Here is a 23398-nt window from a genome sequence, read left to right on the forward strand (position 1 = left end):
GCGCGCGATCGCGTTTGTTTCTTTTACTCGTAGCGTGAGAACTAATACAATGCGTCATCCGACTACTACAGTACAGCGCGGCGCGCGGCTCCTACACGAGATCGTACCCTTTCGTGCCCGCGTCCGGGGCGTTCATCGGGTCGTCCTTCCGACTCCGTTTCAGCCGGTACGCCTCCATCTCCTCCTCGGTGACGTCCACCTCGTGGTTCACGTTGTACCCGCGTTTGCGATCGCCCTTCCCTCCGTCGCCGTCGTCGTCGTCGTCGCCTTCTTTCAACCGCGCGTCTTCCTTCCTCAGCGCCTCCATGAGCTTCTTCGGGTCCAGCGCGACGTCCTCCTCGACGTCGCCGCCCCACATGTCCTTCTTCGCCTCGAACGGGTTCTTCGTCTTCTTCTTCTTCTCTCCGCCCGTCGCGGCGGCGGCGGCGGCGGCGGCTTCCTCCTCCTCCTCCTCTTTTTTCTTCGCGTCCATCGCCGCCTCTCTCGCCGCGAGGTTGTCCTTCATGAGATCCGCGCTCGCGTTCGAGGCTTCGATCCCTCGAATCCCGGTGCAGTACGCGTTCTTCGAGAACGACCGGCAGCACGCGTACCCCCACTGCCCCGCGTGCCAGTACGACCCCCACACGCTCTTGTGGTTTTGCTCGTAGACGTCCTCCTCGTAGCGCGACTTGAGCACCACCCTCTCGCCCCCCTTCACGAGCCTTCCCGCGCGGTCGTACTCCACGTACTGCTCCGTCTGTCCGAGAAGTAAACCCTCCGGCGCGGGGTCCGCCGACGCGGCGTTGCCGTACTTTTCCAAAATCTTATCCTTCGTCACCCCCGTGAGCTTGTCCTTCTTCTCCTTGAACTGCTTGTACAGGAGCTCCGCCTGCGACGGCGCCGCCTGCATGTGAATCTCCTGGCCCTTCTGATACGCGTCGAACGCGTGGCCGTTCAGACGCTCGAACCCGAGCGTGTCCCCGGTCTTCCGCGTGACGTTATCCCCGACGTAGAATTGCTCCGACGGGTCGTTGTTCGGCGTCGGGTTCTCGCGCATCGACCGCGTCTTGGGGTCGTAGTACGCCGAGGAGAGGTCCAAGTTGCGCAGGTACTTCGCCGTGTCCTCGCGAATCCGGAGGTTTCTCACCGTCATCGACGCGCCGCCGCCCGCGCTGCGCACGCGCTTCGTGACCTTCATGAACCCCTGCGCGTCCGCGTCCTCTACTTTCGCGTCGTCGTCGCTGTCGCTGGACTCGGCGGCGTCGTCTTCGTCCTTCTCTTCGGGGACGTCTCCGTCGGCGCGGTTCGCTTTCCGGTACGCGCGCTCGAGCTCCTTCTTCTTCGCCACCTCTTGCTTCAGCGCCTCCGCCTTGTCGAACCTGTCGACGACCCTCGAGTAGTCGCTCGCGTCGAAGCCGTTGTACCGATCGCGCTTGCCGTCGTAGTTGAGGTCGACGTCGGCTTGGATGAGCTCGTCCGCGGCGATGTTCTTCCCCGTCTTGGCCGCGCCCGCTTTCCTCGGGCGCTCCACGCAGTCCTTCTTCTTGTGCGTCATCGCGCCGCAGTTCTCGCACGCGCCCTTGCGGAACTTCGTCGCCTGGAACGTCTTCACGCCGCGCTTGTACCAGTCCCCGCCCTCTTTCTCGACGAGGTTGAAGGCTTTCTGATGCTTCAGGCCCGGCTTGTTCTGCGACAGGTACCACGGCGCCGCGGCCATGAACTGCGGGATGTGCGGGTTGATCTCGTTCCCGTCCTCATCGAGCTCCGCGGGGGCGAGACCGGCCTGTGCGATCGCGATGAGTGGTGGGGTGGGGGGTCAGCGCCGATCGCGGGGGAACCCTAAACTCGGCGCCCGCTGATTCGGCGAGATCTCGAGAGGGAAAGGGGCTGAATGAATGCGACGAATCGCGCGGCGTGGGCGTCGGGCGCGCGGCGTACCTTACGAGCCTCCTCGAGCTCCTGCGCCCTGCGGTGCTCGTCGCGGGATTTGAACGCGCCGCTCATGGTGATCGACGCGCGTCGCGGTTACACACCGTGCGACGGTCGCGCGACCGAATTTCTGGCGCCGCGCGAGGCTCGCGCTCTGCTCTCGGCCGATCGACGCGCGCTCGCGCGAGTCCGCCAGCGCCAGCTGTCGGACGGCCCGCGGCTTCTTCGGGAGCCTTCGACGACACCGCGACGCGCGCGGCGGAGGGCGCGATGCAGACCGCGTCCGGGCGCGGGGCCCCGTCGACGAAGCCGCCGGCGGGGCCCTCCTCCTCCTCGCCGTCGCGCGAGGCGGCGATCGAGCGCGACGCGCGCGCGGAGCGACGCGAGGCGCGGGCGCGACGGCATCGCGCGCGGACGACGACGCTCCCTCTTCTCCTCCTCGCGTGGATCGTGTGGCGCGTCACGCCGTCGCCGTCGTCGTCGTCGTCGTCGTCGTCGCTCGCGTCTTCGTCGTCGTCTTCGTCGTCGTCGCCGTCGTCGTCGCCTCTCGAGGGAGACGACGCGCCGCGGTACCTCGTCGTCGTCGACGCCGGCAGCAGCGGCTCCCGCGCGCACGTCTTCAGCGTGCGCGACGCCGTCGATCTGCGGCGCGCGTCTAAACGCATGCCGCGCGTGAAGGCCGAGGGCGTCATGCGCGTCGTTCCCGGCCTCTCCTCGTTCGCGGACGACCCCGCGTCCGCGGGCGCGTCGCTGCGCCCGCTGTTCGACTTTGCGCGAACGCTCGTCCCGGAGGACGCGCGCGCGGACACGCCGCTCATGCTTCTCGCCACGGGCGGCGTCCGCGAGCTGTCGACGAAGAACCCGCGCGCGTCGCGGCGCGTCCTCGCGTCGTGCGTCGACGCCCTGCGCGCGCAATCGTCGTTCCAGTTCTCGCCGCGCTACGCGTACGTGTTGCCCGGGAGCAAGGAGGGGCTGTACGCGTGGGTCGCCGCGAACTACGCGGGCGGGACGCTCGGGGAGGTGACGTCCAAGCATCTCGGTGTGCTCGAGCTCGGCGGCGCGTCGCTGCAGGCGCGTTCTATCTTCACACTGGTCCCCATATGACCCCGTCCGCGTGGTGAACGCCGATCCTTAAGGACTTTTCCCGGCGTTTCTCTCCGCCCACGCCTCGCTTTCAATCCCCGCCATCGACGCCTTTCAACTCCATCTGACGCCTTTCAACTCACCCCGACGACGACCCTCGCTGCAGGTGACGTTCGAGGGGGCGCCGGAGGAGGACGTGCCGAGCGCGCACGTGGAGAGTCTGACGATCGGGGGGATGACGCACAGGGTGTACACGCACAGCGCGCTGGGGTTGGGGCAGGAGAGCGCGATGGAGGCGCACGAGATGGCGATGCGGGGTGCTGGGGGGCGGAGGAGGGAGGGTCGCACAGCTGTGCGGTCGCGAGGAGTATTCGGATTCGGAGTATTCGGCGGCGGCGGCGCGGGGGATCCGTGCGCGCCGCGAGGGAAGAAAGACGGCGGCGACGGGAACTTCACCGCGTGCAGGGAGGCCGCGCGTCGACTGCTGGGCGTGCACGACGCGTGTCCGCACGCGTCGTGCGGCGTGGGACGACACCCGCGGCCGTTTCAGCCGACGCTTCGCGGGCGGTTCATCGCGACGGAAAATTTTCATCACACCGCGCGCTTCTTGGGGCTCCCGGAGAAGGCGTCCGTCGCGGACGTCGCGAGCGCGGGCGAGGAGATCTGCGCCGCGGACTGGGACACGCTCGTGCGGACGCGATCGTCCGGTAAGGACGGCGAGGACGAGCTGCGGAAGTACTGTTTCAGCGCGGCGTTCATCGCCGCCGCGCTCGGGGACGCGGTGGGACTGCGCGAGGAGACGAAGATCGCGTTCAGGCGCGTTCTCCTCGCGCTGGTCCCCATACGACTGCGTTCGCGTGGTGTACGCCGTTTCTTAAGGACTTTCTCTCCCGTCGTTTCTCTCCGCCCAGGGTCCCTCGCTTTCAATCACCGACCGCGTTGCCTTTCAATCCCAAATCTGACGCCTTTGAACTCCACCCCGACGTCGCTTCGTATGGAACGGCTCTCAGCAACGCCGTCGGCGGGGTGGACGTGGACTGGGCCCTCGGCGCGGCGGTGTCGTTCGCCGCGCGGAGCGGCGGGCCGTGGGACGAGCGCGTGATGATGGATGGTAACGGCGGCGGTGCGAGCGTTTTGGTGTTCGTAACGGTCGCGGTGGCGGCGTTGGTCGCCGCGGCCGTCGCGGCGGCGCGGCGGACGCGCGCGGGGCGGCTCGCGGAGTTGAGAATGCGAAGGCTCTTCGGGTGGCCGTCCAAGGGCGCGCTGACGCTCGATCGGCGCAGCGGCAGCTTCGGGAGCGGGAAGCTCGACGCGATAGAGAAAGGGAGTTAACCGACCGTCGCGATCGATCGATCGATCGTTAACGAAGGTGGGTAATCATATTAATAGCGTTCGCAGTATTCGACGGTCGCTCACTTGACGACCGGCGGACTCTTTAGGGCGAGTGCGAGTAGTGAGTTTAATTCATCATATCAGGCATTGGAGGCGAGGTCTGTTTCTAGGACCCCCACCCTAGCGGTATTGGGGGCTTCGGCGGCTTATTCCTCGACGGCATCGGCGGCACGTCGAGCCGCAGATCCAACGCGTTGTGCGCCAACACGATGCAATGACTCGCCATCAAGGTCCTGAACGCGACCCTCCCAACCGCCGCGCCGTGCGCGTTCTCGAGCAGCGCCATCTCTCTCGCCGTCAGCCCGGCGTCGTCGCCCAGCACGAACGTGGCCCCGGGCGCCAGCTTGCCGGCGCCGTCCGCCGCCGAGAGCAACACGATCATCGACGCGCCGCTGAGGTCGAGCACGAAAACGGTCCCTTCTTCGCCGTTTTCTTTGTGTTTCCCACCGCGCACGACGGCGTCGAGGCACGCCTCGAGGCTCGGGTGGTCCTCCACGGCGACCCCGGGGACGGGGCCGCGGCTGCCGGGCTGTTTCGCGAGCCATCCGGCGCGGCGCTTCTCCGCGTTCCGCGGCGACTTTTCGCCGCCGCCGCCGTCGTCGTCGCCGTCGTCGTCCTCGGAGAACCCCAGCGCGCTCAGCGCGTCGAGCGACGCGTGCTGCAGCGCTCGCTGCAGCACGCGCGCGATCGTGGCCTCGTCGGGAGCGAGGCCGACGACCTCGCCGCCGTTGACGCTCACGACGCGGCACTTTCCTCCTCCTCCTCCTCCTTCGCCGTTCTCATCATCGTTCTTCTCGCCGTCGCCGTCGCCGTCGCCGTCCCTGAGGATCAGGGAGACGATCGTGTCGCGGCGGATGCCGTCGCTGAGGTAGAGCGCCGCGGACACGCACCGACACCACACGTCCACGCGGCCTTGCAGGAGGTTGTTCGCCGAGAATAACCCCGCGGACTCGCGCGACGTGACGCCGTGGCACAGGACGACGACGCGGCGCGGCACAGGATCCTTGGCGTAGTGGCGCTTCTCGGACTGCGGGAACTTCTCGAAGACGTCGGCACCGGCATCGCCATCGCCCTTCGCCGCGCGGACGAACGCGGGGGACATGCGCGCGCGTCGACGCGGTCGCGGCGCGCGGCGGCCCGTGAACGACGAGTGCGATGCGCTCGCCGCTCGAGCGACGCACGCGGACATCCACGCGTGGGGGCGCGCGGAGACGGAGTGGGGCGGGGCGGGCGGAATCCGATGCAGGTTTTCGCTTTTCGGGATCATCACGCATCGCGCGCGGATGCTGCTGACTGGACGAGCAGAGGCGATCGCCGCGTCGTCGTCCGTCGACGCGTCGTCCGCGTCGTCACAGCGACGCCGCACGGCGCCGTCGATCCTCGCTTCCCTCCCCGCCGCCGCACCGCACCTCGTCGTCATGCTCGCGATCGCGTCCACGGTCGGCGGCGTCGCCGCGCGCGCGTCGCCCGCGTCGTTCCGGAAGTCGTCCGCGCGAGCCCGATCGCCCGCGGTCGTCGTCGTCGCGCGCGCGACGGGATCGTCGCGATCGTCCACGCCCTCCTCCTCCTCCGAGACGGACGCGGCGCCTCCTCCGACGCCATCGCGCCGCGAGACGCTCGCCCTCTCGCTCGCGACCGCGACCGCCGCGATCCTCCCCGCCCTCGCGCGCGCGAACCCCGCGCTCGCGGCGTACGGCGTCGACGCCGGCTCCGCCGGCGACGCGTCGTCCGGCCCGGTCACGTTCGCCACCTTCTACGGCGCCGCGTCGCCGCCCGCGACGTACGGCTATCTCGGCGGAACCACCCCGGATAAGGCGAAGTACTCGTACGACGTCCCGAGCGACTGGGTCGAGGAGGCGCCGTCCAAGGTGGAGAAAGGCGCGGGCGGGCAGGACTCGCGGTGGGTCAAGTCCGGGTCCAGGGGCGCGGTGCGAGCCGTGTGCCTGACGCTCAACCGCGCGGGAGAGGACGGCGCCGCGTTCGACCTCACGGACAAAGCCTTGAACGCGATCGCGGGCGCGGACGCGAAGCTCCAGGAGGCGATCACCACGGGGGAGATCAAGCGGAGCGTGACGAAGAGCGGCGCGGACGCGCGGGAGTACGCGTCGTTCGACATCTCCGGCGGCGCGACGGGGAGCAGTTACGGGGTGAAAATCACGGTGGACAACACGGGGCGGCTGTTCGCGTTCGTGGTGTCGGCGCCGGACCGCGCGTACGCCGCGGAGAGAGCGACGTTGGGGAGGATGCTGGACAGCTTCCGGACCTACGACTCCGCGTCGCAGTTCGTGTGATGACTGTAGACGCGGGAAGCGAATGTATACATAACGCAATCGTTTGATCGGTTTATAAGAGTCGTATACTGTACGTCGACGCGCACGTCTTCCGAAATAAATCACAGTCACCAAATCATCATCACAGCGCCTTGACTCGCGCGAGGATGTCCTTCGCCTGCGCGACCGCGTTTCCGATGTACGTCGCCGGGGTGAGATCCATCAACCGCGCCTTGGACTCGTCCGGGATCTCCAGCGTCTCCACGAACTCGCGCATCCCGTCGCGGTCGACGCGTCGCCCGCGCGTCAGCTCCTTGAGCTTCTCGTACGGCTTCTCCACTCCGTGCCTGCGCATCACCGTCTGAATCGGCTCCGCGAGCACCTCCCAGTTCCGGTCCAAATCCGCCGCCATCGCGTCCGCGTTCGTCTCGAGCTTCGATAAACCCCGCAGCGTGCTCTGGTACGCGATCATGGAGTACCCGAACCCGGTGCCGAGGTTGCGCAACACCGTGGAGTCGGTGAGGTCGCGCTGCCACCGCGACACCGGGAGCTTGGCGCCCAGGTGTTCGAACATCGCGTTCGCGAGTCCGACGTTCCCCTCGCTGTTCTCGAAGTCGATCGGGTTTACCTTGTGCGGCATCGTGCTGCTGCCGACCTCGCCCGCGATCGTCTTCTGCTTGAAGTACCCGATGGAGATGTAACTCCAGATGTCTCGATCGAGGTCCAGGACGATGGTGTTAAACCGCGACACCGCAGAGAAGAGCTCCGCCATGTAATCGTGCGGCTCGATCTGCGTCACGTACGGCTGCCACGTCAGACCCAAATCCGTCACGAACTCCTCCGCGACCTTCTGCCAGTCCACGTCCGGGTACGCGGACATGTGCGCGTTGTAACACCCCACCGCGCCGGCCATCTTGCCGTACAGCGGCACCGCGTCCACCTGTTTCCGCTGCCGCGCGAGCCTGCGGGCCGTTCAAATACGAAGCGACGTCGGGGTTGAGTTGAAAGGCGTCAGAAGCGGAGTTGAAAGGCGTCGAGGAGTGTCGGGATTGAAAGCGAGGGGTGATGGGCGGAGATAATCGCTGGGAGAGAAAGTCCTTAAGGATCGGCGTTCACCACGCGAACGCGGTCGTACGGGGACCGGTGTGATACTAGAACGCGCCTGTACGCGACGTTGGCGAACTCCTTCCCGAGCGTCGTCGGCGACGCGGGCTGCCCGTGCGTCCGGCTCATCATCGGCGTCGCCGCCTCCGTCTCCGCCATCTCCGCGATCTTCGAGATGATGTCGTCCATCAGCGGCGTCGTCGCGGCGATCCCGGAGCGCAGCATGAGCGCGTGGGAGAGGTTGTTGATGTCCTCGGACGTGCACGCGAAGTGGACGAACTCGGTGACGGCGTGGAGCTCCGGGTTCGAAGCGATCCGGTCTTTGATGACGTACTCGACCGCCTTGACGTCGTGGTTCGTCGTTCGCTCCACCTTCTTGACCTCCGCGGCGTCCGCGGGGGAGAAGTTCGCGAGGAAGTCCTCGAGGAATTGGTTCGCCTCGTCGCTGAGAGGGGGCACCTCGGCGATCTGCGGGATGGACGCGAGCTTTTGAAGCCATCGCACCTCGACGATGACGCGCGCGCGAACGAGCGCGTACTCGGAGAAGCACGCCCTCAGCACCTTCACCTTCGCGCCGTACCTCCCGTCGATGGGTGAGATGGCGGTGAGGTCGCTCAGCTCGAGGTCCGTCTCCGGTTGGAAGTCGTCCTTCGCGCGCGTCGCGACGGCCGATCGCCGCGCGCCGCCGAGAGGCTTGACGACGGCGCTCGCGCCGCGAGGCTTCGCGGCGGCGGCGGCGGCGGCGCGGCGCGGCGGCGCGGCGCGCGCGGCCGAGGACGCGACGGCGAACGCGGACATGTTCGTCGAGTCGGCGGCGGCGGGGGCGTGATGCGGTGCGGTCGTGCGCCGCGGGTGTGCGCGCGTCGGCGGCGGCGAGCGGGCGAAGCCGAACTGGCCGTCGCCATCGCCGATACCATTCAACCAGACACCTCCGATGAAAACGCGGGAAACAGAACCTGGAAGATCCGATCGGCACTTCTGGAGTCGACGTCGACGACGACGACGCGCGCGGCAGTCGGCGTCGCGCGTCCAGGGCGAATGAGCGCGTGCGGACGCGCGAACAACACGCACGGCAACGGCAACATGCGCCGACTGAATCGCGCGCTCGCGGACGCGGTCGCGCGCGGGCGCCGCCGCGCGTCGTCCGCGCAGCGATGGGTCGCCCCACCAGAGCGATCGCTCGCGACGATCGCGCGCCAACAACAGATACAAAATCATCATCGTCGTCGTCTCGCGGGAGGTCGCGGGGGCGACCTCCTCGGTCCTCCTTGGCGCGGACGCGCGACCGCGGCGCTGCGAGGAGGCGACGACGACGTCGCGGCGGCGGCGTCGTCCTCGTCGCCGCCCGCGGATCCGCCCGCGTCCTCCTCCTCCTCCGTGCGCGCGCCGTTCGCGCCCGCGGGCGATCAGCCCGCCGCGATCGCAGACTGCGCGCGACTCGTCCACGACGAGCGGCGCCGCTTCACGTGCCTGCGCGGCGCGACCGGCACGGGCAAGACCTTCGTCGTCGCCAACGTCATCGCGTCGCAACCCAAACCAATTCCGACGCTGGTCGTCGTCCCGAACAAGACGCTCGCCGCGCAGGTGGCGCGCGAGCTCCGCGCGTATCTCCGCGACAGTCGTCACGTCGAGCTGTTCGTGTCGCACTTTTCGCTGTACGTCCCGGAGTCGTACTCGCGCGGGCGGTACGTCGAGAAGCGGAGCGCGGTCGATAAGGACCTCGAGGCGCTCAGGCACAGGGCGACGAAGGCGCTGCTGGAGAGCGACGACGTCGTCGTCGTCGCGTCCGTGTCGTGTCTCTACGGGATGGGGATGCCGAGCGATTACGTCGACGCGCGGCTGTGTTTCGAACGCGGGGTACCGGGACTCGGCGTCGCGGGTCAAGACGCGGTCGCCAGGCGGCTCACGGAGTCGCTCCTGTACGAGGAGACGAAAGACGCGCGGTGGGACGGCGTGTCGCGCGGGCAGTGGGCGTGGCAGGGCGAGGCAGACGCTGACGTGGACGGCGCGCGGCGGATAGCGGTGTGGCCGCCGTACGAGGAGGCGCCGGTGGAGATGGACGTCGCGCCGGACGGGTCGCTGGTCGGGTTCGGACGCATGCGGAGCGCGTACGACGCTGATGCTTCTTACGTGGAAGCTGACGTGGAAGCTGACGTGGCCGTCGCGGGGAAGAAGAAGAAGAAGAAGACAGCGACGCGAGGGACACGACGAGGGGATTTCGTGAGCGCCGCCGCGGACGGCGAGCCGCTGCCGCCGCCTCCCGACCGCGTCACGATCTGGCCGCGGCAGCATCACATCACCCCGCCCGAGCGCCTCGCCGTCGCCGCCGAGGCGATCAAGGCTGAGATGCGCGCGCGGTCCGCGGAGCTCCGCGCGAACGGGCTTCAGATCGAGGCGGACCGTCTCGAGCAGCGCACAAAGGCGGACGTCGGGCTTCTGCGCGAGCTCGGGTGGTGCCCTGGCGCGGAGCACTACAGCCGGCATCTCGGCGGGAGGGACGAGGGCGCGCCGCCGGTGACGCTGTTGGATTATTTCAACTTTTCGACGACGGCCGAAGCCGGCGGCGCGTTCGGCGGCGGCGATTCGAAGCCGAAGCGCGATTGGCTCCTCGTCGCGGACGAGTCGCACGTCATGCTCCCTCAGCTCAAGGCGATGCACGGCGGGGACCGGTCGAGGAAGCTCGGGCTCGTCGCCGGAGGGTACAGGCTGCCATCGGCGTTGGATAACCGCCCGCTGACGTTCGACGAGTTTTGGGAGCGGGTCCCGCGCGCGTTGCTCGTGAGCGCGACCCCGGGGGCGATCGAGGAGGCGTGGTGCGGCGGCGGGGGTGAATCGGAATCGGAATCGTCTTCAGATTCAGAAGCGTCCGTTGACGTGGCGAGACGAGAGATCCGGGTGATGCCGAGCGGCGAGGTCGCGGTGCTCTCGTCGTCGTCGCCGCCGCCGCCGCCGCCGCCGCCGCCGCCGCCGCCGCCGCCGCCGTCGTCGTCGTTGTCGCACTCCATGGTCGACATGGTCGTCCGCCCGAGCGGCGTCCTCGACCCCCCGGTCACGGTCCTCCCGCGCGCGAAGCAGCTCCCCGAGATCGCGCGCCTCGTCCGCGAGCGCGCCGCGCGCGGGGAAGCGTCCCTCGTCTGCGCGCTCACGAAGGCGGACTGCGAGGACCTCGCCGGATACCTCAACTGCCTCGGCGGCGCGCGCGCGGATTGGCTGCACAGCGAACTCACCGCGCCGCAGCGCGCGAAGAAGCTGCAGAGGTTGCAGCAGGGCGAGATCGACGTCCTCGTCGGCGCGCAGCTCCTGCGCGAGGGCTTGGACCTCCCGCAGGTGAGCCTGGTCGCGGTGCTCGACGCGGGGGTCCCTGGGTTCATGCGAAGCTCGCGGTCGTTGATTCAGATGCACGGCCGCGCGGCTCGAAACGCGCGCGGGGAGTGCTACTTCTTCGCGGACGAGCCGTACACGGAGGCGATGACGGAGGCGATCGACGAGATCGACAGACGCCGCGCGAAGCAGAGCGCGCACAACGCGAAGCACGGGATAACGCCCAAGAACGCGGTCGCCGGGTCGTCGAGCGCGTCGCTGAGTTTGTTCGAAGTCATGTCCGACGAAATCGCGGCGACGAAAGGGGAGATCACGCAAGCCGCGGAGGCGAAAGCGCACGCCGCGGTCGTCGCGAACGCGCGCGCGGGCGGCGCGAACGGAGCGTTGTTCGAACGTCCGACCGACGAAGAGGTCGAGGCCGCGCTGAAGAAGTGGCGGATGCGTCGGGCGGGCGCGACGGCGGCGGCGGACGCGGCAAAAGCCGCCGCCGCGGCGTCCGCGCGGGCCAAGCTGGAGTCCACCGCGAGCGTCTCCGGGCCCGCCGCCGCGTGGGCCGCGCTCGGGGACCGGTTCACGGAGCGGGAGTTCACCGCCGCGCTGTTCGCGGCGCCGTCGTCGTCCGACGCCGTGGTGGAAACGTCGGACACACAGAACGTGTCGGAATATTCGAACGTGTCGGACGAGAATGACGCGTTCGCTGCGCCGCGGGCTGCGCGCCGCGCCGCGGAGGACGTCCTCGCCGCGCACGGCCACGCGATCGACCACGTCGAATCCCTGCGCCGCGCGGTCGCGGACATGCCCGCGAAGACGGGGATATACCGCTGGCTCGCGGAGGACGGCGAGGTGCTCTACGTCGGCAAGGCGAAAAATTTACGCGACAGAACGCGCGGGTACTTATCCCCCGCGTTGCTCGAACGTTCGCCGCGTCACCGCACGCTCGCGGCGAAGGCGCGAAGCGTAGACAACGTGTTGACCCCGGGCGGCGAGAGCGACGCGCTCGCGCTCGAGGCGCGGCTGATCGAGCGCTTTAAACCGCCGTTGAACGTGCTGTTGAAGCACGCGCCGAGGCCGGACGCGGCGCTCATAGTGGCGACGATTTCGGACGAGGTGCCGAGGTTTTTCGTCGTCGACGCGGGGTCGGTCGCGGCGGAGAGAGCGACGACGACGGCGAATTTGGCGGGCGGCGGCGGCGGCGATGTGAAGAACAACGTTGTGGCGGCGCCCCCATCGCACCGGAACCGACTCGGTCTCGACGGCGTCGGCGGGCGCGTCTCGCCCGGCGTCGTCGCCGCCGCCGTCGGCGGCGTCGGCGTCGGCGGTTCGAATCCCGGCGGCGTCCGCGCGTGGCTCCGTCCGACGCGCGCGGACGCCATGCGCTCGCTCGGGGACCTCGAGCGCGCGCTTTCGCTCCGCTCGCTCGCGTTCCGCGCGCGCCACGGCGACGACGACGCGGTCGCGTCGCTCCGAGAGGCGGCGACGTTCGCCGCCGCGGCGCTCGACGGCGGCCAAGCCGCGGAAGACGCCGCGACGACGCTCGACGCGCGAGACGAGCGCGCCGCCGCGGCGTCGATTCGCGCGGCGGCCGCGCCGGGCGACGCCGCGATGGGCGCTTTGAGCGCGCTGCTCGCGGAGGACAGCAGAGGGAGCGCGCTGCGCGTGGACGTCGTCGCCGCCGCCTCCGAGGGGGAGCACTGCGCGGTGCAGATCGTGCGGATACGCGACGGGACCATCGCGGGGATGTTGACCGCCGACGTCGCGTTGCCAGGGACGCGGGGACGCGGGGACGCGGGGACGCGGGGACGCGGGGAGGCGGGGACGCGACCGCGACGCGCGAAGGGGAGGGAGGATAGCGTCGTCGACGCCGCCGGCGCGCGCGTCGCGTGGATCGGCGAGGGAGAGGAGGCGGAGGAGGAGGAGGAAGCCGACGCGCTCGGATTCGACGACGACGACGACGACGACGAGCGCGTCGCGATGGAGGTTGTCCTCGGCGAAGCCGCGCAGAGAGCGCTCGAGGCGTACTACAACGTCGATAACGGCGAGGGTGCGAGCGTTTTGAACGCGCGGGACGTACCCGACGCGATCTACACGCCGCACGCGCTGCCGGACCCGAGCGGGTTGGAGCGCGTCGTTCGCGCCGCCGCCGCCGCCGCCGTCGGCGCCGACGCCGACGCGTCCGGAACGCCGCCGCCGCTGAATTCGAAGACTAATAAGCAGCCGAGGAGGTACGTCAAGCACGGGATCGACCTCCCTCCCGGCCTTCCCACGTCGCTCGCGTCGCTCGCGCGCGCGAACGCGGTCGAATCCGCGCGACGCACCGCGAACGTCGTCGCCGCGAGCCGAGGCCTCGCGCGCGTTCTTCGACTTCCGATCGCGTCCGACGCCGCGTCGTCGTCGTCATCGTCCGACGTCGCGATTCGCACGATCGAGGGCGTGGACGTCTCCCACCTCGCCGGGTCGTCCACCGCCGCGTCCGTCGTGTCCTTCGTCGACGGCAGGGCGGACAACGCGGGGCACCGTCGGTACGAGCTCAAGAACACCGGAACAGGCGGCGGCGACATCGCGCCGGGGGACGACCCCGCGGCGATCTACGCCGCCGTGTACAAGCGCGTCGGGAGCGTTCGATCGAAACCGCTCCCGGACTTGCTTCTGATCGACGGTGGGAAGGCGCAGCTCGCGGCCGCGGCGGAGGCGCTGCGCGCGCGGAACGTCGAGATCGTGAACTTGCAAGGAGTCGGAGTCGGCGTCGGCGGGGGCCAAGACGCGCGCGCGAGCGGCGACTCGACGCGTCCGCGCGTCGCGCTCGCGTCGTTGTCCAAGGGTCGTCTCAGCGGCGAAGAGTCCGTGTACGTCCCCGCCGCCGCCGGGGAGAACGGCGACGGGTTCGCCGCCGTGCGCGTGCGCGCGGGCGCCGCGGAGGACGTCGCCGGAGCGAAGCAGAACCTCGACCCGGGGATGGTGCTGCTGCGGCTCGTGAGGGACGAGTCGCACGCGGTCGCGCTCGGCGCGCATCGAAGACGGCGGCGGAGCGCGTTATTCCGCGAGATGCTGGACGCGTCGGACGACGGCGGCGGCGGCGGCGGCGGCGAGAGGGGGGGGATCGCCGTCGCCGTCGCGGAGTGACGCCGGTCGCGGCGCCGCGCGTGATTTACCTTATTCATCACGTAGATTTAGCTATCTTATTATACCGTAGGTCTGCGTACGTGAAGTCATCGCTCGTCTACGCGCGCGCGACGGTCGAGGGAAGCCCCCAGCCGCGCGCGGACCGACGGTCGTTCGAAATTTCTGTCGTTAGTTTATTCGTCGACAGGTCCGAGGAAGCCGTTCAGATCATTCGAGCGATCGCGACGGTCACTCCGTCCGAGCCGCCCTCGCCGTGGACATGGAGGAGAATTACGGCGACGCGCTGAAAGCGTTCGGCGGGGTCCCTCCGCTGTGGCCTCACTCGCCGCGATGGATCCGCGACGACGACGTCTACGCTGACGTCTTGCGAAAGTCCGACGAAGCCGTCCCCGGGATCTCGCAAATGGCGCGCCTCTTTCGCGCGGACGCCGCGAATCAGAAGCGACTCGACCAACGGTGGTCGGCGTTCAACGCGAACGCGGCGGCGCTTTCCGTGACGCTCGGCGAGAAGCGCGCGACGACGCGCGAGTGGAACGAAGCGTGCGCGAGGACGGCGGGGTGGGCCGGGCTCGTCGCATCCAGCGTCGGCGCAGCAGACATGGACGCGACGCACACCAAGGAGTCGTTCGTGAAGCGATACTCGAACGACATCATCGCGAACGGCATGGACTTCTCGATGCCGGACGGACCGGTGATGAAACGACCGTGCGACAAGTGCAAGACGCCGTGCTTCTCCGAGTGCGCGATGTGCGGCGAGGCCTTCTGCGGCGTCGCGTGCCTGAAGGCTGCCCTTCGCACGCATCGCTCCACGTGCAAGCGGGTGTGAGAGCAAGTCGGATGCTTCTGCTCGACGATCGACCACCTCGAGATGAAGTTCACGCTGCCCGCCGACGAGTACACTGCCGCCATTGGTTCGAGCAGCATATGTTTTCCTTTCAAGACGCCGGAGGTTGCGCAGCGAGCGACGAGGCGAGACTCGAATTCGAACGCGAGACCCGACCAGCTTAAGGCGAAGCCGAAGAAGACGCGCGGCGCCGGCGGCTCGGCGGATGGCAAAGAAAACGAAAAAAACGCAAACGCGGACGCGAAGACAGGCGCGAAAGTGCGCACGTGCGGTCGGTGCGACGCGCGAGACGTCTCGTGGAGAGCGTGCGGGGGGTGTCGAAAAACGTATTACTGCGGGAAGGAGTGTCAGCGCGCGGACTGGCCGTCGCACAAAGAGACTTGCAAGACGTCGTGAGGGACGAGCCGATACCGTGAACCTTAAGTTGTACTTTCGGGTCTTATAATAATATAAATCGCACTGAACTCAGGGACTGAGCGCGCGCATGACTTGCTCGTACTCCACGGACTTTTCGCTCGCCAGCCCGCGGTCGTCGTCGTCGTCGTCATCGTCGTCCTCCTCCTCCTCCTCGCCGTCGGAGGACGACGTCGTGTCGTCGAGCGACGCTAAGAACGACTTCGATCGCTTCCCTCGCGTCGGCGTCTGCGTCGTCATGTTCGACGACGACGTCGGCGTGCGCTCGCTCTCCCTCGGCGTCCCTCCCCCGCCGCCCCCCGCGTCCGACGACAGCAACTCTTTGATCGTCCCCATCCGATTCAAAACCTCGGCGGCGGAGCGCAAAATCGGCGCCGCGAGCATCGCGCCGGACCCCTCCCCCATCCTCAACCCCATGGACAGCGCGGGCCCCTCCTGAATGTCGATCCCGTTCTCCCTCGCGATCGCCCGCACCTTCGCCATCGCCGCGCCCTGCCCGGTCTCGTCCCCGGACTTGCTCGCGAAAAACATCACGCGACACGCCGCCGGCGAGATGGCCGCGGCGACGAGCGCCGCGGCGGTGACGACGAACCCGTCGACGAGGACGGGGACGTCCCTCTCGCTCGCCTCGAGGATCGCGCCGACGAGCGCGGCGATCTCCGCGCCGCCGAGCTTCGCGAGCGCGGCGCCCGCGGTCCGCATCGACGCCGCGTGCAGCCGCAACGCGCGCTCCACGACGTCAATCTTATTCCGCACGGCGTCTTCGTCGAGGTCGCGCCCCGCGCGCGCGCCGCCGCGGCACACGTCGTGCGGCGACGCCCCCGTCAGCGCGCAGATCAGCGCGGACGCCGCCGTCGTGTTCCCGATGCCGACCTCCCCGAGGCACACCGCGTCGGCGTTGGTCTCCGTGAGGACGTACTGAATGAACGCGTCGCGGCCGACGCGCACGAGCCGGTCCGCCGTCTCCGAGTGCATCGCCGGTCGCCGCGTGAAGCACGCCGTCCCGCCGATCAGCTTCCGGCTCGACACCCGCACGACGCGTCCGTCGCGCGGGAAGTTGGCGCCCGCGACGCCGACGTCGACGACGCGCAGCGACACACCGTTGCACCGCGCGATGACGCACGCGCCGGCGACGCCCTTCTCGATGCCTTCCAGGACGCTCCGCGTGACGGATCGGGGATACGCGGAGCAACTCTCGCCGCCCTCCTCTCTCGACGCCGCGGTGCCGTGATCCGCGGCGAAGATGAGGCACGCGATCGCGTCCACCTTGACGTTCATCGTGCGCTGAAGCGCCGCGAGCCTCGACGCCCACGCCTCGATAGTGCCCAACGAGCCGACGGGTTTCGCGAGCGCGTCGAGGTAGGCGCGCGCGGCGGCGGCGCGTTTTTCAAACGACGCCACCGGGGACGCGCACGCCACCTCCGCGGACTCGCGCTCGTTCAGCGTCTGCGTCTCGGTCGTAACGCGCGTCGCGTTGGCGTTGGCGTTGGCGTTGGCGTGCTCCGCGGCCGCCGCGAGCGCGGCGGCGACGCCGCGGCGCACCGGCGGCGTGTGCAGCTCCAACGCGGCGAACGGGCCCGCGAGCGACTGTCGCGTCGCGTCGTCGAAGGCGCCGGCGCCGAACGACGACCGCGACGGCGACGGCGTCGCCGACGACGCGGCCGGCACGGCGGCGGCGACGGCCGCGCGGACGGTCCTCGAGCGCCCGCGCGAGAACTCGTCTCTCTCGTCCTCGGATTCCGTGAGCGCCGTCTCCTCGTCTAGATCGTCGTCCTCCTCCTCCTCCTCCTCGGCCGCATCCGCCGCCGCCACCGCGTTGGCGCGAACGAACACGTCCGGATGCCCGACGCGTTTGCACCACGCGTACGTGGCCAGGAGCAGCGCGACGAACCTCGCGATCGCGGCCCACCGCGCGCCGCTGTCGCCGTCCACGAACGTCTCGCGAAGGAACGCGCGCGCGGTCGCCGCCGCCACTCTCGGCGGCGGTTTCGAAGCGAAGAGGTTGAACAGCCGCGATAAACCCTTCTTCGGCGCCGCCGCCGCCGCCGCCGCCGCCGCCGCGCGCTCCTCCGCGAACGACTTCAGTATCCCCCCAGCCTTAACGATCGACGCGTAAACGCCCGCGTTCTGAGCGTTTTGAACCATCACCACCATCGCGAGCACGAGCAGCTCCGCGATGCATATCGTCGCGCCGAGGTAGTCCCCCATGACGCCCCCGAGCAGATACTCTCCGTACCTCCCCGCCGCCTCCGCGAACGTCCACACGACCAAAAACAAAACGCACGCCGTCTGAACCCCGACGACCGCCGCCGCGACCGCGAGCGCCGTCGCGCCCGCGACCGCGACCCGCGCCCACCCCACGAGCGACCGCGCCCGGAGCATGAACGAGTAGTACTTGTACTTGGGGCCGCCCTCGTCGACGTACGCGCGCGTGCGAATCAGATACGGCGCGGTCCAACGCGCGAGCGCGTGGCCGAGCACCAACGCCGGCCCCGCGCCGGTTAGGGACAGGGACCCTGATAGCGGATTTGATGACCCCCCGTCGTACTCGTAGCCGTACGACGACGCGCCGCACGCGGCGAGGAGGGCCACCTTCGCGATGACGTACGTCGTCAGCGACGCGCAGCCGTAGGTCCCCAGTCGCGTGTCCGTCATGATGCGTAGGATCTGTTTCCGGCTCCACCCGCCGCCGATGCCGTCTGTCGCGTCCGCGAGGCCGTCCTCGTGGAAGCATCCCGTGAGCCAGAACGACGCCGCGGTGCTGAACGCGGCGGAGACGGGGAGCGGGAGCCCGATGGCGACGGCGGCGTCGAAGAAGGCGGCGACCCACGCGCCGACGAGCGCGCCCGCGAGCGGGAAGTACGCGGTGCCTAAGGGTCGTTCCATACAAGCGAATGTCGGGGTGGAGTTGAAAGGCGTCAGTTAAAGTTGAAAGGCGTCGAGGGCGGGGATTGAAAGCGAGGAGTGGGAGGAGAGAGACGCCGGCAAAAGTCATTAAGGAACGGCGTTCACCACGCGAACGCGGTCGTATGGGGACCAGTGTATAGAACGCGCCTAACATGAGGAACCCGGGGTGATGGTCCACCCACGTCGGCCCGGGCAGGCGCGTGATGAACGTCCACACGGTGAAGAACGCGCGGATCTCGCTGCGGAGACCGAGCCGCGCGTCGGAGCGGAGGAACGACGCGATCTCGCGCGCGACGACCTCGGCCTCGTTCGCCGCGCCCGACGCGTCGCCGACCGAGATTCCCGCGCCTCGATCCTCGACGGTTCCCGCGTCGAGCACGGTCGTCGCGCCCGGAGGCGGCGTCGTCTTCGCGGGCGTCGCGCTCTTACGGAGCTTGCGCGAGCGCTTGAGCTCCGCGAGCGCGTTGTTCGGAGCCATTTCGGCAGGGCGCCCGGGGGGCGCGCGCGATGTGATGGACTGTCGAATGTCAAATTATCGTCTGGACAGAAATTCCGAGGCGCGTATGCGTTATTAACAAACATTTCACCCATCCCTCGGTTTCAACATTTGATCGCGCCCCTTTTCAACTGACCGATGAACTTTTGTTAGGTGAAACTTAATCAGACAAACTCTTCTTCCATCAGAAGAGACTACCTACAAACTCGCCGCGACCACCGCGCCCGCGCCCGCGTCCTCCGCCGCGCCGGCGCCCCTCCACGAGTAATCCCTCTCGTACCCCGTCTGCTTCCGATGCCGCGGGTGGTCCATGTGCCCCGTCGGCCCGAGCGGAATCGTCGACGCGCTCCGCATCGTCTTGCTCGCCGCCGCCGTCGCCCTCTGCGACTTGGCCTGCGCCGCCATGTCCTTCCGACTCCGCGGCTGGTACGACTGCCGCATCGTGCTGTTCCCTCTCCTGAACCCCTCCTCTTCCGTGGGCGCGCGCCTGATGTGGTGCAACGGCACGGGGTACACCCTGCGGGGCTCCTCGACGCCCAGCCACTGCACCGCGCCGACCGCCGGGGTGAGCCGCGTCTTCGGGTTGTCTGCAGTCTTCAGCGCCGGGTCCGGGCGCTTGATCTCGTCTAGGATGGCGCTGAGGTTGCCGCACTGCGACTGGTACGTCGTCGTCTCCGTCTTCTGCTTGCCGTACGGCCCGAGGTCGAACTGCGACGCGGACGGATCCTTCGTCTTGGACGAGGACATCTTGCGCGGGTCGCAGCACACGCCGCCCCTCGCCTTCGCCGCCGCCGTCGCCGCCGCCTCTTCACGCATCGCGTCCTTCATCCTCTGCTTGTCCTCCATCTCCGCGCGCTTGATCTCCTTCCGTCGCGCGCGTCGCGCCTGCTCCGCGCGCGTGGGGCCCGAGGACACGCACGCCGCCGCCTCCGCGCGACGCTTCGCCTCCGCAGCCGCCGCGAGCGGGTTGTACCCGACTCTGTAGTGGTCGTGCGACAGCGGCGCGCGCTTGCCTCGCGCGACCGCGGTCCCGGCGTGGACGTCCCGCAGCGTCTCCAGAATCTTCTCGCGCTCTTCCGGGGGTGCGTGCATCAGCGTTTCCTCCAGCGCGGCCGCCGCGTCGTCGTTGAGCAGGTCGCCGTAGTAGAGACGCGATCCCAAAACTTTCTCCATGAGTCGCTCGCGTTGCCGCGCCTTGTCCTCCGCGATCCCGGGCACCTCCCCGAACGCGGCGATGACCGGCTCGTCGTGCGCGATGTTCGTCGTCTTGAGCGCGTTCTCGCGCCAGTGCCTCTGCGTCTCCTCGTTCCCGCGCACCATGTCCGCCCACTCGCTCTTGTGCGACTGGTTCTCCACCGCATCCGGCTTCGCCATCGCGAGCACCGGCTTCAGCGTCTCCGCCGTCTTCGGGTCGCCGAACGCATTGAAGATCTCCTGATACGCCGTCTTCACGCCCTTGAGCCCGCCGTACGCGGGCTTCATCTTCTCGCCCGTGACCGGGTCCACGCCCATCGCGTCGGCGCCGACCGTGGACGCGAACGTCGGCGCGATCGGCGTCGCCTGCGTCGGGATCGGATGATTCTGCGACCGCCGCGTCGATAGGGGCACCGGGGGCTTGCGCTTCGCGCGCGTCGCGGCGGGCGTGACCGACGCCGCGACGCGGCCCTCGTCGCCGAACGACAGCGCGACGTTCACGACCGGCGGCGTCGATTCGCGCTTCGGCTTCGGCTTGCGCAGGTCCACCAGCGACGTCGCCTTGTGCTCGACGACGACCAGCGGTCCGGCGGAGGATCCGGGCGCCATCGTCGGGCGTCCGACGCGCATCGTGTCCAGCGCGCCCGCGTGCCTCGACGCGTCCTTCGACAGCTGCGACTGCTGGTCGAACCATCGCGCGACCTCGTTCGAGCACGCGTCGCTCTTGAACCCGGGGCCGCGCTTCGGCGACGACGCGGCGGGCATCGCGACGACGGACGGACGGATCGGACGACGAGCTCCGAAAGCGGCGAGCGAGCTACCTGTAGGGGGGTCGACCGATTTCCGCGATTCCGACCCTCGCGTCGAGAGGCCCACGAGGGACGACGCGGCGCGCGAGTTCCCGCGGCGAGTCGAGGCGCGACGCGGCGCGCGAGTCCCGCGAGTCCGCGCTTCGTGCGGGGTGCGATGCGGAGGCGCGCGTCGACGCCGTGCCCGCGCGGATCGGAAGTGGTCCCTAAATTGGGTGAGGAGGGATCCTGTCTTCATTGCCAAAAAAGTTCACCGGTCAATTGAAAGTAGACGCGATCAAATGTTGAAACCAATGGATGGGTGAAAAACGCACCTGAGCAGCGGTCGGCGTCTGAGAACTCTCGATCTCGGACCACTGGGCACTCGCCTCGACACTCCATCGCGCGCGCCGCCTCCGCTGTCGCCGCCCGGCCGGCCGCGCGATGGCGTCGCACCGTCACCGCGTCGTCTCCGGCGTCGAGCTCGCGACGATCGCGTCGGAGCTGACCGCGACCGTGCGCGTGCGCGCGCTGGACCCCGACCTCGCCGTCGGTCGACGCGCGGCGTTTTGTCGTTGCGGAGATCTCGACGGCAGCGACGGCGACGACGCGAGCGCGCCGACGACGTCCGTGTCCGCGTCCGCGATGCGGCTCCCGTCGTCGATCGTCGACGGCGGCGGCGGCGAGCTCCTCGTCGCCCCTCTCGCGCTGTTCCTCCCGTTCCTCCGACGCGACGCCCGCGGCGGGGCCCCGGGACTCGGACTGGTCGACGACGCGGAGGTGCACGTGATGCGAGAGGCGACCGTCGACGACGGCGGCTCCGGGGGTGTGTGGGTCCCCGCGAGAGTCGTCGCGTCCGCGGTGCCCCCGGACGCGCGCGACGCGGTGAACGCGCTCGCGAGCGCCGACGGCCTCGGCGCGCTGAAGCGCGGGTGGACCGCGGGAGGCGCGGTGCCGTGGAACGGCGACGGCGGCGGCGGCGGCGGCTTCGACGTCGGCGCCGTCGTCGCGGGGTTCGTCGTTCTCCGCGCGGCGACCGGTCCTCCTTCGCCGTCGCCGTCCCCGGGGATATCCCGAGCGTTCGCGCGCGAATCCCCGCTCCCGCGCGCCGGCGACGCGATCCTATCGTGCGGCTCCCCGTTCGGCGTCCTCGCGCCGAGTCACTTCGCGAACGCGGTGACGACAGGATCCGTGTCGCGGACGTGGCGGCGTCGGACACCCGTCGGACGCCACGTGGCGGACACGTCAGCACCACCGCCGATCCTGATGCTGGATCTCCGCGCGCTCCCCGGGACCGAGGGCGGCGTGGTCTTGGACGCCGGCGGCGGCGTGCTCGGGATGCTGACGCCGCCGCTCGTGGCGAGAGGAGGCGGCGGCGGCGGAGAGGACGACGCCGTGCCCTTGGCGCTGACGATCGATTGCGTCAAGCGCGCGATGCTGACGATGGCGTCGTCATCGTCGTCATCTTCGTCGTCCACGAATGAAGAAGACGACGCGCCCCCGATCGCGGTCGCGTCGACGTCCGCGTCGCCGAGGACGCCGCTCGACGACGCGGCGTCGACGTCCGTCGTCCTTCTCTCGACGGGAAACGGAAACGACGACGCGTCGAATCCGTCGTGGGCGTCCGGGATCGTCCTCACCGCCGGCGACGGCGCGCGCGGGCACCCCGCGCTGATCCTCACGAACGCGCACGTGGTCCACCCGTCCGCGCGCGCCGCCGGCGGCGACGGCCGCGGCCCGCGCGTGCGCTCGCAGCGCGTGTTGGTCCCCGGCGCCGGCGGCGGGTGGCGCGACGCGACGCCCGCGTTCGTCTTCGCCGGCGCGTTGGACGTCGCGGTGCTCGCCGCGACGACGACGGAGGGCGACGAGACGCGGCTGCGCGCGGCGACGTTCGCGGACGACGACGACGCGTGCCGACGCGGAGAGCCGTGCGCGGTGATAGGGCACGCGCGCGTGGGGCCGCGAGCGGCGGCGGCGGGCGGGTCGTCGGTGTCGGCGTCGGCGTCGGCGTCGGCGGCGGCGTCGGCGTCTCCGGGAGTGGTCTCCGCGGTCGTCCGCCGCGGCGTCGGCGGCGAGCCGGTGATGCTGACGACGTCCGCGGCGGTGCACAGCGGCGCGTCTGGCGGCCCGGTCGTTCGCGCGGCAGACGGCGTCGTCATCGGCCTCGTCACGAGCAACGCGCGAAGGGGCGGGAAGGACGGCGACGGCGACGACGTTTTTCCTCGTCTCAATTTTTCGATTCCGTCGCGCGCGCTGCGGCGGCTGCGTCTGGCGGCGGAGGCGAGCGGGGGACAGGACGACTGGGAGGTGCACGAGGCCGCGTTCGAGGGGTGTTTGGACGCGTACGACGACGACGAAGTGCGCGCGGTGTGGAATTTGAGGGATCCGGGTGGAGGAGGCGAGCGGGTGGCGCGGAGTCGTCTGTGAGTTCGCACGTCACGCATTTTTTTTGCCAAAAAAAATCTGAAAACATCGCTTTTCTGTCGAGCCGTCGCCACTCCTCCTCCGCGCGCGTTGTCCGCGCTCGCGCGGACGTCGCGCGCGGATCGCATCGGTC

The 23398-nt window shown here is 69.3% G+C and overlaps 12 protein-coding genes across 12 annotated transcripts; 7 read left to right on the forward strand and 5 right to left on the reverse strand.

Moving 5' to 3' along the window:
- Positions 1-20: 20 nt before the first annotated feature.
- On the reverse strand, positions 21-2027 carry MICPUCDRAFT_29935 (uncharacterized protein). The gene is made up of 2 exons (XM_003063791.1): positions 1918-2027; positions 21-1762 (listed from the first exon to the last, which is right to left on the reverse strand). The coding sequence occupies exons 1-2, from the start codon at positions 1981-1983 to the stop codon at positions 92-94; spliced, it is 1737 nt and encodes a 578-aa protein (XP_003063837.1). The 5' UTR covers positions 1984-2027; the 3' UTR covers positions 21-91.
- Positions 2028-2478: 451 nt separating this feature from the next.
- Positions 2479-2979, forward strand: MICPUCDRAFT_6807 (uncharacterized protein; the record flags this gene model as incomplete). The annotated part of the gene is made up of 1 exon (XM_003063622.1): positions 2479-2979. A coding segment is annotated over one exon (501 nt), but the record flags the coding sequence as incomplete, so codon positions are not given.
- A 247-nt stretch (positions 2980-3226) lies between these two features.
- MICPUCDRAFT_53551 (uncharacterized protein) lies at positions 3227-4323 on the forward strand (the record flags this gene model as incomplete). Its single annotated transcript, XM_003063623.1, has 2 exons — positions 3227-3826; positions 3871-4323. 2 exons carry the CDS (start codon positions 3227-3229, stop codon positions 4321-4323), a joined length of 1053 nt encoding a protein of 350 aa, XP_003063669.1.
- A 166-nt stretch (positions 4324-4489) lies between these two features.
- MICPUCDRAFT_53552 (uncharacterized protein) lies at positions 4490-5572 on the reverse strand (the record flags this gene model as incomplete). The annotated part of the gene is made up of 1 exon (XM_003063792.1): positions 4490-5572. One exon carries the CDS (start codon positions 5570-5572, stop codon positions 4490-4492), a length of 1083 nt encoding a protein of 360 aa, XP_003063838.1.
- A 229-nt stretch (positions 5573-5801) lies between these two features.
- MICPUCDRAFT_53553 (uncharacterized protein) lies at positions 5802-6728 on the forward strand (the record flags this gene model as incomplete). The annotated part of the gene is made up of 1 exon (XM_003063624.1): positions 5802-6728. The coding sequence occupies one exon, from the start codon at positions 5802-5804 to the stop codon at positions 6672-6674; it is 873 nt and encodes a 290-aa protein (XP_003063670.1). The 3' UTR covers positions 6675-6728.
- Positions 6729-6795: 67 nt separating this feature from the next.
- MICPUCDRAFT_53554 (uncharacterized protein) lies at positions 6796-8555 on the reverse strand (the record flags this gene model as incomplete). The annotated part of the gene is made up of 2 exons (XM_003063793.1): positions 6796-7615; positions 7795-8555. The coding sequence occupies 2 exons, from the start codon at positions 8553-8555 to the stop codon at positions 6796-6798; spliced, it is 1581 nt and encodes a 526-aa protein (XP_003063839.1).
- Positions 8556-8795: 240 nt separating this feature from the next.
- UVRBC (exinuclease ABC subunits B and C-containing protein) lies at positions 8796-14198 on the forward strand (the record flags this gene model as incomplete). Its single annotated transcript, XM_003063625.1, has 1 exon — positions 8796-14198. One exon carries the CDS (start codon positions 8796-8798, stop codon positions 14196-14198), a length of 5403 nt encoding a protein of 1800 aa, XP_003063671.1.
- Positions 14199-14457: 259 nt separating this feature from the next.
- On the forward strand, positions 14458-15024 carry MICPUCDRAFT_53556 (uncharacterized protein; the record flags this gene model as incomplete). Its single annotated transcript, XM_003063626.1, has 1 exon — positions 14458-15024. The coding sequence occupies one exon, from the start codon at positions 14458-14460 to the stop codon at positions 15022-15024; it is 567 nt and encodes a 188-aa protein (XP_003063672.1).
- A 98-nt stretch (positions 15025-15122) lies between these two features.
- Positions 15123-15438, forward strand: MICPUCDRAFT_53557 (uncharacterized protein; the record flags this gene model as incomplete). Its single annotated transcript, XM_003063627.1, has 2 exons — positions 15123-15147; positions 15257-15438. The coding sequence occupies 2 exons, from the start codon at positions 15123-15125 to the stop codon at positions 15436-15438; spliced, it is 207 nt and encodes a 68-aa protein (XP_003063673.1).
- Positions 15439-15507: 69 nt separating this feature from the next.
- MICPUCDRAFT_43022 (uncharacterized protein) lies at positions 15508-18111 on the reverse strand (the record flags this gene model as incomplete). The annotated part of the gene is made up of 1 exon (XM_003063794.1): positions 15508-18111. One exon carries the CDS (start codon positions 18109-18111, stop codon positions 15508-15510), a length of 2604 nt encoding a protein of 867 aa, XP_003063840.1.
- Positions 18112-19057: 946 nt separating this feature from the next.
- Positions 19058-21100, reverse strand: MICPUCDRAFT_53559 (uncharacterized protein; the record flags this gene model as incomplete). Its single annotated transcript, XM_003063795.1, has 1 exon — positions 19058-21100. One exon carries the CDS (start codon positions 21098-21100, stop codon positions 19058-19060), a length of 2043 nt encoding a protein of 680 aa, XP_003063841.1.
- A 144-nt stretch (positions 21101-21244) lies between these two features.
- MICPUCDRAFT_70260 (uncharacterized protein) lies at positions 21245-23320 on the forward strand. Its single transcript, XM_003063628.1, has one exon. The coding sequence runs from the start codon at positions 21286-21288 to the stop codon at positions 23266-23268; it is 1983 nt and encodes a 660-aa protein (XP_003063674.1). The 5' UTR covers positions 21245-21285; the 3' UTR covers positions 23269-23320.
- Positions 23321-23398: the final 78 nt, after the last annotated feature.

This window comes from Micromonas pusilla (assembly GCF_000151265.4).
Source record: "Micromonas pusilla CCMP1545 genomic scaffold MICPUCscaffold_15, whole genome shotgun sequence".
In the NCBI taxonomy this organism is placed as follows: Eukaryota; Viridiplantae; Chlorophyta; class Mamiellophyceae; order Mamiellales; family Mamiellaceae; genus Micromonas; species Micromonas pusilla.

What these genes read in the sequence shown, in the direction of transcription:
- MICPUCDRAFT_70260 (XM_003063628.1), top strand. Translation starts at nt 21,286, where the DNA reads ATGGCGTCGCACCGTCACCGCGTCGTCTCCGGCGTCGAGCTCGCGACG.
- MICPUCDRAFT_29935 (XM_003063791.1), bottom strand. Translation starts at nt 1,983, where the DNA reads ATGAGCGGCGCGTTCAAATCCCGCGACGAGCACCGCAGGGCGCAGGAG. An exon ending in AGCTCGAGGAGGCTCGTAAG is followed by an intron (nt 1,763 to 1,917) that starts GTACGCCGCGCG and finishes GCGATCGCACAG; the next exon opens with GCCGGTCTCGCCCCCGCGGA.